Genomic DNA, 16248 nt, shown 5'->3' on the forward strand with positions numbered 1-16248 from the left:
GTAGCAGCCTAATAACAGAAGGAAACAGGTATATATATATATATATATATGCTGCTATATATTAGGCTGCTACAAAGCGAATCCGGAGGAGGTTCGAAATTGAATAACTTTTAGATTACGCGACGCCAGTAGAAGAAATTTGCCTGCTAAACATTCCAGCCTTCTAGAAACTTGTGAGTGAGCAGTTGACTTTACTTGAAAAGAAATGAACTTTAGAGAAAACACATCTTTTAGGCCTAAATGATTAACGTTCGGTGGACGACTTATTGTTCCTTGAAGGCCACTTGAAAACTCCTAATCTAAGGGCTCTGTTGGCCAAAACTGACGTTTCACGCATAACGTGTGACAGAATTACAACCCAGATGTTAAAAATGCGGAACTGAGTAAAACATAGTCTCCCGTGCACTGACTCCAGGCCAGTTGAAAATGAATGTGGTACATTCCACATGCAATTTTCAGAACCTTCAACAGCAAAAAGCCCGTCTGGCGTATATGGTCGCCATAGACGAGACATTGTTTAGTCTTTACCGTCAGCCGAATAAGGACCAAACAAGAAAAAAGCGCTGCCCTTGAGTTCGAATTCAGTGGTAGTGTCGAGTAAGTTCGGACGAAGGGTGATGCTCGTACTTGCAGTAAACATCAAAACAACTGCTATTATGTGATATTCGATTGAAACAACGCAGCCCACTCGCTCGAACTCCTCAAGAGATTCATGGACCGAACATGTCCATTATCGATTTATTTCGAAAAGCCATAGAGAGAACGTATATATGAGAACGTCAGTGGTCCATATACGGCTGTCCAGACACTGCCAGAGCGTTGGATTGAAAGTGTCTAGAGTACTTCTAACACATGTAAAAGAATAACCATTCTAGCCCAACTAGTTCAAAAGTTACCCAAGTTCAAAGTGCGCTGGATTTTCTTGCAACAGTTTAATACTATTTATATCAAAATCTAATGCTTACTGAAATAGGGTAAAGGCAGAACATGCTAGAATACTACTAGTAGCCAAGGCATGAAACGATCTGCATTGCAAGCACGCAGTTGCTGCCGTCTGCTAGAAACTGGCTTGCGGTACACCACAGTTCCTACAAAATGGTCGGCGCGTATTGGCTGGTCACTTCATATCGTCCATGCAGTACTCGGCTTTCAGATACAGGCCTCAAGTGGTGATCTCATAACGGCCACTTACCTTTAACAGTGAACAGAGATTTCAAAGAACATAATTCACCTTGCCCTAGCTAAATGTTTTGTATCAAATACGTTTAGAAGTTTTGCTGTCTTTTATTCACTTCTTGATATTATTATTATAGCTAACGGTGAAAGGAATAATCAAAATCATGATCCCTCTACAGCTGCTACACCCGGACAACCGCATCCGCTCATACGTATATTCTTCTTTATTACCTATATATCTTTACAAGGCAGGACAACAGCAAAATCTGAAAAAATCTCTAATTACCGTACTGGTTCTATGTATATATCAATAGATCTTGTTTGCTTCACGTCTTTTCGCCCTATAAAGAAAAACAACAGTAGCAAGGTAATACACGATGCTTCACAGGACGTTCAGCCAGGTGATGATGTACCGTCTTCTCATGCCGTTCAACAACTGACTCGTAGTAGTTGCAGTTTTTCCACGCTGGACAAAGCACTATCTCTAAAGTATCTATAAAGTAGGCCATAGGCCAACACCGATACCTTGAGATGAGACCAAACGCCAGCTGCAATAACGACGGTGTGTGCGCGAACTACATCCTTAGCCGAGAAGTAATGTTTTATAGCCGGAGGGCAGTTGACACGTAGGAAGTAGGTAAAAAGAAAGTTTACCATTAGTTCGGTGCAAACGATTCAAGCGGACTGCTGCAATGCGAGAATAACAGACGCACAAGCACCCGTTTGCATCATTCAGTGATAGGACTGGGCTACGCCGGTTTGGGCGAAACGGCCCCGAAGAGCAGATGGCGACAGCAAGGGAAAAACTAAGGCTCAAGACAGGACAAAAAACGAAGGTGCGCTTAGATACATTTTTAGTTTGTGTCAACAGTTTTGCCCGATGCCTTCGTAGCTAAAAGCCAGCCTTCGCTCCAGTCGCCTCGTTACCAGGTCGTTTAGTTCAAGAAATAAGGTATCCACAAGTAAGCCAGGTTGGTATAGGCATGGCAAAGAGGCAAAGAGCAACCGACTTCATTTCAGTTTCTAGCAATGCTCTACCTCTAAACAGACGCGCTGTCGACCCCCTATTGTAGTACATTTCAATGTACTTCGGCACTAGTCATACTCATTGCGAGGTGCTGACAACTCGGACGATCGTGAAGCCACGTGGTGGCATCAACCGACTACGAAGAGTCTTTAAATAGTTTGGTACCACCTATGAGAGCAGACTAAACAGGAAGAGCGCTGCCATGGTCCATAATCACGCATAGACATACAATTGGAATAGTCGAGTTACCTTCGTTGAATGAACAAAGAACTAATCTGCTATGGTAGCTCTCTGCCGATCAACCTTGCTCGCATATACTATAGCATAGATTACCGCTCGAAAAATCTATACAACCTAAATACGTTATACCTGCCATGCAGTGTCAAGGTTCTACCTTAAAGGTTTGTATTTAAGATTCTCGACATTGCAGTGTATAAATCAATATAAAGAAATCTTCCAACTGTAAAAGCATTAAAGGTCGCGAAACCCGTGCACACATCATCTTCGAACGGTAGTACTGACACCTTTTCCCAGTTGATGAGGATGGTCCACTAAACCAATGCGAAGACCAAACTGACCACGTGTTCGCGGCTCAATTAATCTTTACATTCGCCGTAGAATATACACTAAGCAAGTATCTGTCGACGAACATTTACATTACGTGCTTTGCACCATCTAGGTATACGTGTGTATCTAACTAATACTTGTGCCAGGTAAAGGCTTTTCTACAAATTCAAACAGTTTAGCCAGTCTACTGGTATATAGAAAAAAATCCTATATTCGAGCAATATGTCTAAAAAGCCGTTGAAACCAAAGGCGCCGATTGGCCGCATCGAAATGTGTTTCCCGTCCATTGTTAGATGACCCATATATATATATATTGTAAAAAGAAACCCTAATTTTTAATGGCCAACTCATAAAAAAAAAACTAAAAATTTCCTCCATAAACAAGCTCACTGCAGAGCAAACCCTTCTACGTGCTTTCATAGGTAGACGTCACCGTAACAAACGATCATTGTCAGCCTTTGATTGAGATGTCATCGGCGGCGGTGACAACACAGAGGACTAGTCAATCTCTTGCATTTTTCGTATTTAAAGAATTTATAAGGGACAAGTCAGAGCCACCGGTGCCTACGGTACGGCCAACAGTGAAGTGGTAAATGACTTCTATGCTGCCGTTTTGATTTTTCTGTTGTCACAAGAAATCCTATTTTTTTCTCGGACCATACAGGCCTGCAGTCTTCGCGAAGCATATCTACAAGTGGCCCCAGCACGCAGTTGCTTCGGGGCAACGGGCTAAACCAGGAAGAGCGTTAATCGAGTCAAGAGTGTGGAATTTGCTGCCACCAGGAAGTCACTACATCACCGATGCCAATAGGTAATAATAATATACTATCTAATAAACCAACGGGAGCAGAGCTATTTCTAATTCCGCGAAACATATCGCGTACCCAGCTGCCATCGAAATCAATCGAACCGAGGCTCCGAATCAACACCGCAGCCAGCAACTACATCGATTTGTTGTCTTACAAACGGCTATCCGAAGAGTACTGCCAGAAGCTCATTAGAGCACCAGACCCAGAAAACCCAGACGACAGCAACTGTAGCGCTCAACAACGCCTTCAACGAACGCTGCGACAATGGCATTCCATGGCTCGGCGACACCGTTCCTCCACATTTGCTAATGGAAACCAAGTCGCAAACTGTTGATTCTATGTTCCTCGCTGGATGGAGCCGGTGGATGAAACTCAAAATACGAAACTACCAAGGCTCGATCGCTTATTCAGCACGAAAGTGAGCATAGCGACTAGGCAACTGTTGCCATCGCAATGCTCCTTTTTGGCGGATGCTGCCGTACTGACGCTCTCCATATCTTGGTTTCTTTTTTTTATGCCCGATTTAACTTCGTGCGGTAGCTAACGGTTAGGACCTGAATCTTTTCGTTTTTGCCACATGGAAATTACTGCCGCCGTTTCGAGCGTTAGGCTCAGATTCCGAGCTTGGAACCCCAACGGCGCTTCGGTTGCCAGTTGGCGCTTGACGCTTGTCAGTGGCGCTTGGAAACATCGGTTACGGCGTAGTGGCACGACGGTGCGCGATGCAGTAGCGCGTTGCGGTGAACGTTTCAACAGCGCAAATTTCCCTTTTTTGGTCGACTCTCCTGCCGTCGCCCAGAGTATCTGTTTGCCGTTGTTTTTGCGGCTGGCGCTGTTGTTCGATTGCTTGTTTTCAGCTTGAGTGAACGAAAAGCGTACCACAGCAGCCGCCCACCGCAACAGCATCGTGATAATATATAATAATAGTATTCCTATTAGAATAGCGAATAGTAACCGACCTATCAATAGAATTAAAGGCTAACCGGCAAACGGCGCCAGCTACAGTGGCGACGAGACACAGACAAACGACACAATCACTAACGATTCCGGACCCAAAACCGTTCTTAGCATGATGGTCGAATGTTATTCTTACAGTTTCCATCCTCGTCATCGTTGTTGTTGGAGTTGTCAGCAATTGTCGAGGAAATTACGGTTTGTCCATCGTGTTGTCGTAGACTTTCGTGAGAAAGCAAAGAAGTTAGTGGCGAGTGACGTCGATGACAACATCGTCCTCCAAATGGTTTCCGCTGCATACATCGACTATCTCGATGCGCTGCTGTAAGTTTCAACAGGAATAGAGAAGCCAACAAACAAATCTCGCAACTCTGACATGAGCTCGAATAGCAAAGGCCATCTGCTACACCCCGCCGAAGCTCTACAGCACACAAGGACGCAAACGTTTCGCCGGAAAACGCGAAGCGAACAAAAGTCTTTTTAGGGCACTTTATGTGCAGCAAGCTGTTGTTTCTGTGATCTTGCAAGGGAGACCATTGCGTTAGAAGGACGTGACGAAAAGCGATCGCATTTGATGCCCTTTTGGGTATTTCCCTGGACATCTAGATTCGGAGTGAACTTATGAACAGCGCTAAGCGCTTCTCTAGCGATATGATTCCACAAGCTCTTAGATCCGTTCGTATTCATGGTCTCGAATAACGTCAAAACTACATGTAATCATCAACGCCGTTAACAGAGCATCTGAAAATATGTCGGATTTATTGTATCTGCCGGTTCGGCGCGCGGACGATAGACTGTCCAGGTTTTATCATTGATATTGCTCATACTGTTCGCCCATGTTTCAACGGGTTCTCTACCGTATACACCAAAGGCTACTCGACCCAACCGTATTCACCGACTACAATTGTGACAATTGTCAGAAGTTTATTAAAATTGAACTTGTTTCACTGGTGACGAACAGCAGTAAATGGCGAATATGCTTGTACCTAGAATGTGACATCATTATTAAAGATCGAAGCGTAATGAATTTAAATGCTATTTTTTTATAAAAAAAATAACAGCGAAATATAATGTATGCGTCATTTCGAAAAAACATGAGACGCAATGTTACGTGACAGGCCAAAAAGCACCACGACAAGTGCAACTACCCGCCGCGAAAAAAAATCTATTATACATACACTGAAGCTCGTCGATTATTCGTAAAATTTGCTGACCCAAATGGAAGACACAAATTGAAATAAAACTAAAATTACATTTAATGGCTCTGTCATGGGTATCATCATCGGAACTGCTAGATCTCGTTTAAATCAACAAATGTATAAATCTAAAATATAGACTGCTTAATAGTTCTTTCGCTTCCTCAGCGTTCCCTAGCATTTCCTACAAAAATAGTTAGAGAACTACCCAGAATAATTTCTCTCTGGCTCAATGCGCTATTGATAAAACAAAAAAAAAGGTTGCGCCTAGGGTTTGTGCCGTCAGCGTGAGCCTTTGACGTCTGATTCACATAGATCGCAACCAAGGCTGGTGACCGTCTGCGGCTGATGTATTCCTATGGCAGCCGCGCGAGCGCAACCCGCGTCGGAGCCAGAAACATTTCACCCGCGCAGTTTGTCGGTCTGTCCTGGACTAACAACCAGAACAGAAACTGCTTCTGATGCCATTGCTAGGAACTATAAATGCTGCAATAGTTAGTGGACGAACATCAGGTCGACGTTTTTAACGTTAACGATGGTCTAACGTCCGCCTACCTCATCGATTGAGATTGGCTGGCTTACACTCGTTCGTTATCCAATCAGAGCTCTGTTCTGGCACAGCGGGATTAAATACGTATGTAATCGTACACAGAGAGAGTAGCTCTTGTGCAGTAATAATAGTTTGTAAAGAAGCAGCTGCGGCAGTACGTGACTTTCCGTTACAAAAATGTCCGCCTACAACTGTAAGGAAAATCACCAGGTTGCCTGGCGTAGCAGGGTACTCGAAAGCAAGAGGAATATTCTTAGGGCGTTCAGGACAAAAACGTCTTGTCCAGTACACAATCGCTACCGCTTTTTTCGGCATGACAGAATACGGCCATGGAAAATAAAGGCACTATACTGACTGTCGTTACGTCTAGAACGCTATAAATCGGCAATATGTAGATTACTGTTTTGTTCATCAATTAATAATACTGCTGACCACGTCCGAACGACAAGAGCAGCTACCATCAGGTCCCGCGCGATATAAACATTAGATTTAGAACTGGAATTATATGACAACAGCATTGATCACTCGCTTATCGGGTGAAAGGTATTTTTACTGTCCAGTTGTCTTCATTTTGAATAATAAACTAACACTCTATGAAACTAACAGCCAATAACGTCACAGACGTTCATATATAAATGCTCGTTCTGTTGCCCGTTAAGGGGTTAGATTGACTAAATTAGGGAACAAGACGAGGCAGCGAAAGGTTCAGAAGCTATTTCAAGGTGATACTATCAACGCCAAAAAGAAAACAAATGGAGACGGTCACGTCTGTCCACAGGGCCGAGTAGTGAACACCTCAGTCTAACGAATGTAATATTCGTTAGACTAGATACGTATATATATATATATATATATATATATATATATATATATATATATACCCATTACAATCATTACGTGTTAAAAAACAAAGAACCGACAAAAACCCTAATGATACTTATCCCTAAGATCCGTGAGTGCTTGACATCATCACCTAAGTTAATGGTACCCGTCAGTTTACGTCACTATCTCCCCTTGTTCATAGTGATCATGCGCAACGACAGTGCCTGAGCGTCTCGAGTTCCGGCGTTCCGAGCGCGTACGGAGACCCAACTAAACCGTAAAATAAAGTCGTACGCAGAGTCAAAAGCGTCCATCTGCACTATCATAGGCCGCAAGCCAGCTATCCAGACAGCCACCCAATTGCAGTGCCACTTCTAGCCATAACCTTGGAAGATAAGCACTGCAATGTAGTCATCGTTTCCTATACATCAGGACTGAACATAAGAGGACTACCAGTCGCCGTAACAATAAGGACGAGTATTTCATTCGCTACTATCTAGTACTGGGCGGCATCTTATATTAGGCTGTTACAAGTGAATGTGGCAGATCTTGAAATTAAACAACAACTTTTGAACTACGCGTCTAGCCGATATTTATTCTACTCTACTAGAAGCTCGTGAATGAAGAGAAAGCCGTTTTTAGTTCGGGATAAATAAGTCCTGAAAGAAAACATCTTTTAGTCTCGAATCAAGTTTTTATTCGTCGAAGGCCTCAACACTGCTGAAATTCTTCGAAAATTGGTAAAGACATTAGGCAAGGAAATCTTAAGCGAAGGTACTGTTCATAAATAATGAAACCATTCGAGAATGCGAATAGGCATGTTGCAGACCAGCGAGGAGATGGCCAGATGTCGGGATCTGAAGGATAAAAACGCATTGCCGCAATTGAGAAGGCCTTTCACGAAAGCACAGCTTGAAGGCTGAGAACCTTGTCCACCAAAATTGGCGATTCAAATGTAACGTGTTACAGAACTACAACCCAAATACTGAAACTATGTAAAAATAGGTCCCCCGTAAATTTACACGTTTTAAAAAGCCACCATTCTAGCCCTTTAGTTCAAAAATGTTTTAATTCCAAGGTCCGCCGTGTTTTCTTATAACGGCATAATAGTAGTAGTATCATATGAATCCTGTAAAGCGTCTGCAAAACACACTACAGCCGTTCATATCGCTAGCGTGTGTCGATGGCTAACGAGTTAACTTAGTTTTCGAGACCACCGTAATTTTGGTAAGACCGCCTGCGAACTGGGAGTACGTACGAGTTACGATTTCAATACTTTGGCCTATCATTTTAAAAACTCAGTTCTTGCTGCTGGCGGTATGATTGCGCATTTTACTGCGCTACTAAACACGACATATGGGCTAACAACAACCTCAGTAGCTAGCGACTCTAATAATTACCGTTAGCGAACACATCTCTGCTGTCTTTACTGTCGTCTGTATTTTTTGCATGCTTTCTGTCGCAGTTTTTTAAAAGGGCGGACGACGATCCCGGCAAGCGTCGCTGTTGTACTTTACGACCGTGCAGGCTGCCAGCAGCCGCTTCCGCTGCCTCTGCTATTGTTATAGGCGAGTACGGACTACCTCATGATACTGATAATCATCATCGTCATTATTATTATAATTGTTGTTGTTGTTGTTGTTGTTGTTAATCTTTAGGGAGAGAACGTGTGCTTAGAATAATGGACGTGGGCAATGAAGCGAGCCGTTAAACTTAAACATGTGTTCCAAGAATTATCCCTTTTATCCGTCCACAACAAACAAATCTATCCGCTCCGCCGTTTGCTACGAACGAGTCAATAGTTATGCTATTGGCGCAATCTACTTTGGCGCAACGATTGATTCATCGAACTTTGGCAAGGGTAGTAGAAATATTAGATCGAAGTAGCGTTTGCATGAGTGTTCTATGAGCGTTATTCATTCTACCCTGCTTGCTTTGGGGGAGGGGGGGTTAAGGGTCATGAAAGAGGAAACCACTTCCACGCCTTCAACGAGCGTGGCAAAACAAATAAGTGAAACCGAAAGAGGATGCCGCGAGGCTCTTTTTATCTCACGTGTGTCTTCTAATATGAAGTGCCATTAAATCTGTCTGCTGTAATGGACGAAATGCGCCGGTGTTAACGCACATAGCCAATGGTATGAAGCACTCACGGGGCACGGCGATTCAGCAATGTTTGCTCTCACCGCATGACTTGCTTTCTGACAATGTGTCTTCCCAATAACGAAGGGTATAGCAACAACGCCGGAAAACGTACTTTTAAAGCTTCCGCGACTATGAAGTTGAGGGCGCGCACCTCATGTATTTCGGAAAACGTCCAGGGAAATTTCAGACTCGGAAATTCTGAGGCATTCCACTCCAGACACACGGGGCAAAAAATATGTGGTCAGTTGTGCAGACAAAAATTAGTTATGCTTCGTAAGACTATGACATTACGCAAAACTCAACTGCATTTCTCGTTCAAGATATTCGATGAAATATAACGATGTCTAATGTAAATTTCTATAAAGATTCGGTTTTTCACACGCACTTACTTTGTGTTGACAAGGCAGTTACGTCTTCTCAAACTACTATTATTATTTCGTTATTTAATTAGCATTATTTAATTTAACGCCTCCTAACCGATATGGCGACACCCCCGTAAGCAACGTAGATCGCAATATAGTCAAATACACGTATCACCTTCATTCAGTATTATGAGAGTAACAAAGATTTTTTAAAAACAATAAACTAATTACAAAGAAAAAAAACGCCCATAGCAAAACTCCTCATTATTGACTAGTTATTAATTAAAGTGGTAACCTTTTTCCTATTTTTTATTACAGATTCATACAGAGAACCATTTTATTGAGCTGCTATTGTCTTATTGCCCATCTACCAGCTGTTTTTTTTTCTTGTCTTTCCAACTACCGGTCAAAATTTTACCGAAACTGGCCGTACAGAAAGAAGGAGCGAGCTAAACCGGCCAATACGTTAACTATTCATGACGCATAAGACAGCTCGTGATCGAAGCGCAAGCGCCTGCGTCGATAGTTCGACCTCTATCGGTAGCAACAAGGCGTTCTTTTTTTTTGCAGTGGTGCGATCAGCTACGATGCAGTGCCCAATTAACGCGCTCCCAACAGTTCAACAAGCAGACGCTGTAACTGCCACTGTTGCGTTGCGTCAGTTCTTGCTGACTGACGAATGATTGGAATTGACTCATATCTTAATGGAGACAAATACACATCGATATTCCTCGATTCAATACAGACGTCTATTAACGGCTCGCTCCCATTAAGAAAACCAACGGTGGTGGTGGAAGTTGCAGGCAAACAACTGGCGCATATGATAAATGCTAGACTCTACGTGTGAACTGTCGTAACAGATACGAAATCGGATCAAAGCATTTCTTGATTTTATGACACACTGCCAGTGCGATAGCTTCTACCCCCTGACACTTTTCATATCTTCAGTCTATTACAGCAGAGAGTCCAGTGATGTCCAGCCGCTCACTAAAAGCATCGATAATTGATTGATCAGTGACACCCATTACTGCTATATAGGTTAGCTAGGAATCGAGGTATTGTAACAGGTTATTCAGGTGAAAAATATTAGGTACACTCACGTAATGCAAAAAAACTTAGAACTAATGGTTTGCATATAGACGTCTGGAAAAAGATTTAGATGTCTGCATCCGTAACTGATCTCTGTCAGGTGCTGCCGCTGCAATCGCATATTGTTGAAGTGAAAACGTCGCTCACTATGCGTAGCTCGACATAGACGCGTCAAACTCGCGACTGATAGCACAAACAACTTCATGGAGCAGCGTACGTAACAACTTTACAACTATGGGACAGATCAATAATTGATATTTATAATAGGGTGCTACGAGCAGGTTCAATAAAAAATCGCCTGCGTTCCGCGGTGTTTCCACAAATTGGCAGCAAAATCATTAATAAAGTTTCCATTGAAGCGCTGTTTGTTGCTGATCAGAGCGCTGACTGTACTGCAGTATCGATATAAAAGCGATATCAAGCTTTTTTTCAATTTCATCGTAGACCTGTTTGTCGCTGCATCCTAGAACGAAACAGTTACGGCAAAAAGATTTGACTGCGCTCATCCAGAAGGTGATTCATGAGAGGATGATAACCATATATCTACTACTACTGCTCACATTATATTGCGTTGTCGTCCGAAATCCAGGAATTCTCTACACCGTTTGTAGGGTTATGGAGACTAACCACAACCCGGCGAATACTGACGTTAATCTGTTGCTACAATTACCCTCACCCATTATTCATCCGCTTGCAAGATAAATTTGGCACAGAGCAATATACACACAACAACTATTACGATTCGTGTTCCGTCAAAGCAACGTATTTGAAAAATTCTACGACTCTGCTCTTCCGAACTTTCTTTTAGTCATCGACACGCTGACCTATGCTGGGGCCAAAAATCAATGTCTATTTCTGGCGTCCTTACAACATAAGAGCGCAGAATTAACCGCAGCAATTTTGCTGACGACTTAAAGTTTATTGAGATATATTTGTATGTTTTACAAGGGAAAATGAGATGAAACCTCTGACGCTGGTGTCATCTATCTCACATGAACGCAAATCAATTCATAAGACTAGCGAAAGTTCAATTATGGTTGACTCGTGCAATGAGATGACGTAATAGTTTACGCGTAAATAGGCAAACCTACCTTAGATAATGTGCTCGTTGAGATTGCGTCAGAGGCCACTGTAAAGAAGATAACTGACTAAGCACAGAAATCCCTTAAAGATTCGGATCTGAGTAATTCTTTTGCTTTCGTGTGATTATTTGTACTATTATCGTGGAGCTAATTCAGCTTTGTTAGCTGCTAATTGTGATTTTACCCAAAAAAAGTCGATGAGAAACCGACATAGGTTTACACACCTGCAAGCATTTCCAATACGAGTTTATCTAGCGCATTCATCAAAAATAGTACTATGTACTTTGGTAAGACATCGTAGTTACGTTGCATGATCACGCGTTGCTTACCTGTTCCGATCATGTGGGTCGAAAGTGGCACACATTTTGATAATTCAGTTATTCACGAGCTGAAACGATGTCCACCGTATTTCCGACTTCAGCAAGAACCACCACGATCAACAACAACAACGAATAACGCACAATCGACGAACACAAAGCGACCTTTCCCTTCTTCAACTTTCGGGAACGGCGAAAAGATGGCTACAAATTCGCACTTCTCTGATGCGCGCGGCCGGTCCCTTGCCTGTTATTCGATTTTCTCGCTTGGACGACCTCGTGATCTTCTGATTTCTTTCTTATCCTTTTTTTGCGTATTCTACTTCGACTCTGTCGCTCAACTCTGTTGAGCCAACAGCAAGTTCCTGCTTCCTTAATTCACTGGCTTGATCTTTAGCCGCAGGCACTCAATAGACACCGGCGTTTCTTGGTGGGGTTGACACTTCGAATAATTGCTTAACTATTGTCCATAAATGTTATGTAATCCAAATGGCAAGTCACACATAGATGTACGCGTACGCGTAAAATCTCCCAGGGAAGACCACACTATATCGATTTCACAAACGACAAAGAAAGACTGGGTCCCACGGTCTGGAGGTAAACTGCCGCTAGTGAGGAATAGTTTTGTTGTTCAATCCTTCTGTGAAGCAGACATCAGAGGCGCTCTAGATAGGGGTACAGGTTCAGCGGATAGGAAAAACAGGCGGCCTATTTTTAATTATTTTTAATTTAATTAAAATTTTGCCGAAAACCCAACAAATGTAATAATTCCATTTAAATTTCGTACTGACATCGATCTTGCAAGAGTCGCATGTCGTTAAAGCAAAGATCTCGAATTGGAAGTTTTATCAGTAAGCCACTAAATGCCGGCAAATTGTATTATCAACAGGATATGCCTTTATGCTTGGCTGACGCGCGAACAAGCAAGTTCTAGCTTTCCCTCTGTACAAATGCGCTATGGCGATCGAAACGCTGTACCGTAGATTTTACTGTGCCCTTCTTGTATGCGTGCAGACACTTTACAGTGGATGACCCTTTCATAGATCTCCTCTGGTGTTATATAGTGTAGCTGCTAACGGATTTTTGGCTGCGGCAACCACGCGACTGGTTTGGGCTTTTTGTTTCGTATGCGTCAAAGGGCAGAGACACTGCTCATATAGAGTTACGTATTGTGCTTAGTTTAGGGCAACGACGACTGCTTGAAGGAATGAAGTGACTAGTTTCCAGCGGAAGGTCGAGCCAGCACTAAAGGACCAATAATGGGAAAGACTTCCTCCTACGCAAGCGCTGATAGACTAGAAGAAAAACTTTTGAGGAGCGAAAGAATCTTTTCGATAACGCGAATCGGATGGTGTTGCGGGAAAAACCAGTTCGCTTAGACCTGAAGTCAGGTCTGAAATAATATAAAAGAAAACGAATTTACTCGCACATTCACTGCCAGTTGAGGGACAGTGTACGATCCGAAATCTGTTCTCGATTCAGGGGCTTGTTCCCGAAATCTGTTGATTCAGGGATGGGTTGGCAAAACCTAGGGCACAAGCCGGCGCCGAACAGGCACACGCCTCTTCCGCACGGCGTAGGTGCTAAGCGAGTGCGTCAACCTGGAAGCGGACCGATTAATTAAGCCGATAACCGGTTGCTGATTGCAGAACCTGTTTGCTCTCAAAACGGCGTAGAAAATACGTTCTGTTAACCAACCTACTATAACGTATTTGAACATTAATTGCAATTAATCGATGAGCCTCCAGCGGTGCTTTGATGGGATCGGCTGTGATATTGTCGCGCGCAGTCAGCAGTAAACACACTTTTCACCCACTTTTTCTCTTTTTTGTTTCGTCACTCACAGCTCTACAATGGTATCTCCACTTTGTTTACGTTAACCAAACTACCGTTTACTGGAACAATCCCAGCAAACGACACACAAAGCACCTACTGACCAGATGAGATCCCTGAGGATACGGTCAGTCGCAACGACAACATCGTCCAACTCGCAGCAACACTCGATACTGCACGATAGCGGCCCGCAGCTGTACGTATTCTATTTCACTTGTTTAACACGCACACATACGTAGAGAGTCGAACCATCAACACGGACGATGATGCGTAGCAAAGACTTTTGTAGTCGTAATAGTTAGTTGGCCTCAGTGGCAGCTTTCGTACCATCGAATATTCGCTATGTCCTACTCGTTACTGCAGCTGCTTTTGGCCAGGCTAGCACCGTGTTTGAACGACCAGCCTCAGCGCCGCGGCGGCAGCAGCGACACTACCGAGGACGATTAAAGCAACCATCGACCACCGTAGCCGTCACTGGCGATGACTATTGCAATCCAGTTCATTTCACGAGCGCCAGCAACGGTGGCAGAGAAACAGCCGAAGACGACGACGACAACCTGCTACCAGAAAACGATGACGGTACCCGACAAAACGAGTCAGGCGCCCGTCGGTGATCCGACTAACAGTCGCGAAATTGCTACAGACGGCAACACATCGGCCGCGAATCTACAACCGAAGCGATGGTAACGATAGCAGCTTAGTCTTGCCGCCGCCGAATAACGAGAACACGACCCGATTCACTCACCCGCTGGCACCAGTCGCCAGTAGTCGACTTGACTGTCGCTCCCATGCTCGATTAATCCCACCATCGCTCAGACCCTCAGTCACAATCAACACAGCAGCAGCACAGGCGGCGGCGGCGGCGGCGGCGGCGACGACGACGACGACGACGACGACGACGACGACGATTAACTTTTTGCCTGCTGCTTTTTCCGCTGTTCTCTGCTGATACGGCTGGACACGAAGGCGCTCGAGTCGTTCCTAGAATAACTGCAGAAGCAGCGGCAGCCGCTGCTGCGGCGTCGGCAGTTGTCAGCCAGCACCAAGTTTTAGCAGACGAACACGGCCGCAGACGAATAATGACTAACACAGTGGCAATGGTGGCGGTGGCGGTGGTGGTGGTGGTGACGGCGGCTATGCAGAAAGCTGCTTTAAGCAAACCAGACGCTTGGAACAGAAGATAGCCGTCATAAACGGGCGTCGACGGCTAGGCCACAGTGCGCCTCTTTTCTCCTTGGGCTGGCGTTGTCTGCTACGAACTGGTACTGCTAGTGCTGCGGGAGAGAATGGTGATGACGGCAACGGCGAACCTCTCTCTCTCTCTGTTCAGTCCGTCTCTCTCCCGTTGGCATTCTACGCCTGCCGCTGGGTTGATGCTGATGTTTCTGCGTTCTACCCTACCTGATCTTTTGCTTTTGAGCTGTGTAAAGAACGATGTGTCATTCAATGAGCGCTAAGTGGATAGCTATACGAACTGGTTCGCTCGATCGCTCCACGGGCGACGGTGGCGCCAGCTGTGCACTGTTGGATGGAATGAACGCTTCCTCTGTATATGAGAACTTTCCGCATCAGTAAATGTTTTGAGCTTCCATATCCAGTCTGACTATTGGTGTTAGGCATTGCTTTAAATGGTTAACCCCAAAGACGGAATGAAGTGTGTTTACCTACCCCTGCTGTTGAATTTAGCCCATTCCGCTGTGTTTCTAGGTTTAGTGGGCCAACACGTTACCGTTGCACAATTACGGAAACACTTTGGGCATATCATACAGAAAACAAGCAGTGAAATTCAGTTTCCACATGGTCCAAATGCAGGTATAATAAAGCGGCTGCAGGAGCCGACGACAATAGCCACGTAGAGTTGGTGTAGTAAAAGACTAGTGCCATGCGAAGGACAGTCTACCTTTTTACCGGATGATGACTAAATACATTTTTAGCTTTTCACGATAGACAAAAAGACCTGACAGATTTGTAAAATCGACCGATCACTTTGACAAAAAGACATTTATTGGGGCTCGGTTGATCCTTGAAACTCTGCCTCGCAGTAGTGGTTGAGAAAAGTAGCGTCTCGAGCAGCTTAACAAACTTATGATGAGTCGGCACAACACGGTCATTCTCTCAGGGTTACTGGAATGAACATGAGTCTATTACAGATAGGATAACTGCAGGATTGCATATGTGGCCTGCACATGGGTAGCATGGCATATATTGGCAGCGCGATCCAATTCCATTCTATGTTACAAATAAACAGAGGAGATGAGAAAGGTACAAAATATCCAAAGACAGCGGACAAGTTCGTATAAATCCTACGCTAATGAATTAGAC

General features: G+C 44.0%; 1 protein-coding gene across 2 annotated transcripts in view; it reads right to left on the bottom strand.

The window, feature by feature from the left end:
- Nucleotides 1-14719, bottom strand: part of Crk (Crk proto-oncogene, adaptor protein) — an 83141-nt gene extending 68422 nt beyond the window's left edge. Inside the window, exons 1-2 of one of the 2 annotated variants that reach the window (XM_022850145.2) lie at nt 12106-14718; nt 11786-11823 (exon numbers count right to left, since the gene is read on the bottom strand). Coding sequence is in view for 1 of the 2 variants with exons in the window: in XM_022850144.2 (XP_022705879.1) it covers nt 12106-12140 (35 nt within the window). In the remaining variant the exon portion in view is untranslated. Of the gene's footprint in view, nt 1-11785; nt 11824-12105 lie in introns of both variants that reach the window. The other variant, XM_022850144.2, reaches the window with a different exon arrangement.
- Nucleotides 14720-16248: the final 1529 nt, after the last annotated feature.

Source organism: Varroa jacobsoni, unplaced genomic scaffold (assembly GCF_002532875.2).
Source record: "Varroa jacobsoni isolate VJ856 unplaced genomic scaffold, vjacob_1.0 scaffold_1445, whole genome shotgun sequence".
Classification (NCBI taxonomy): domain Eukaryota; kingdom Metazoa; phylum Arthropoda; class Arachnida; order Mesostigmata; family Varroidae; genus Varroa; species Varroa jacobsoni.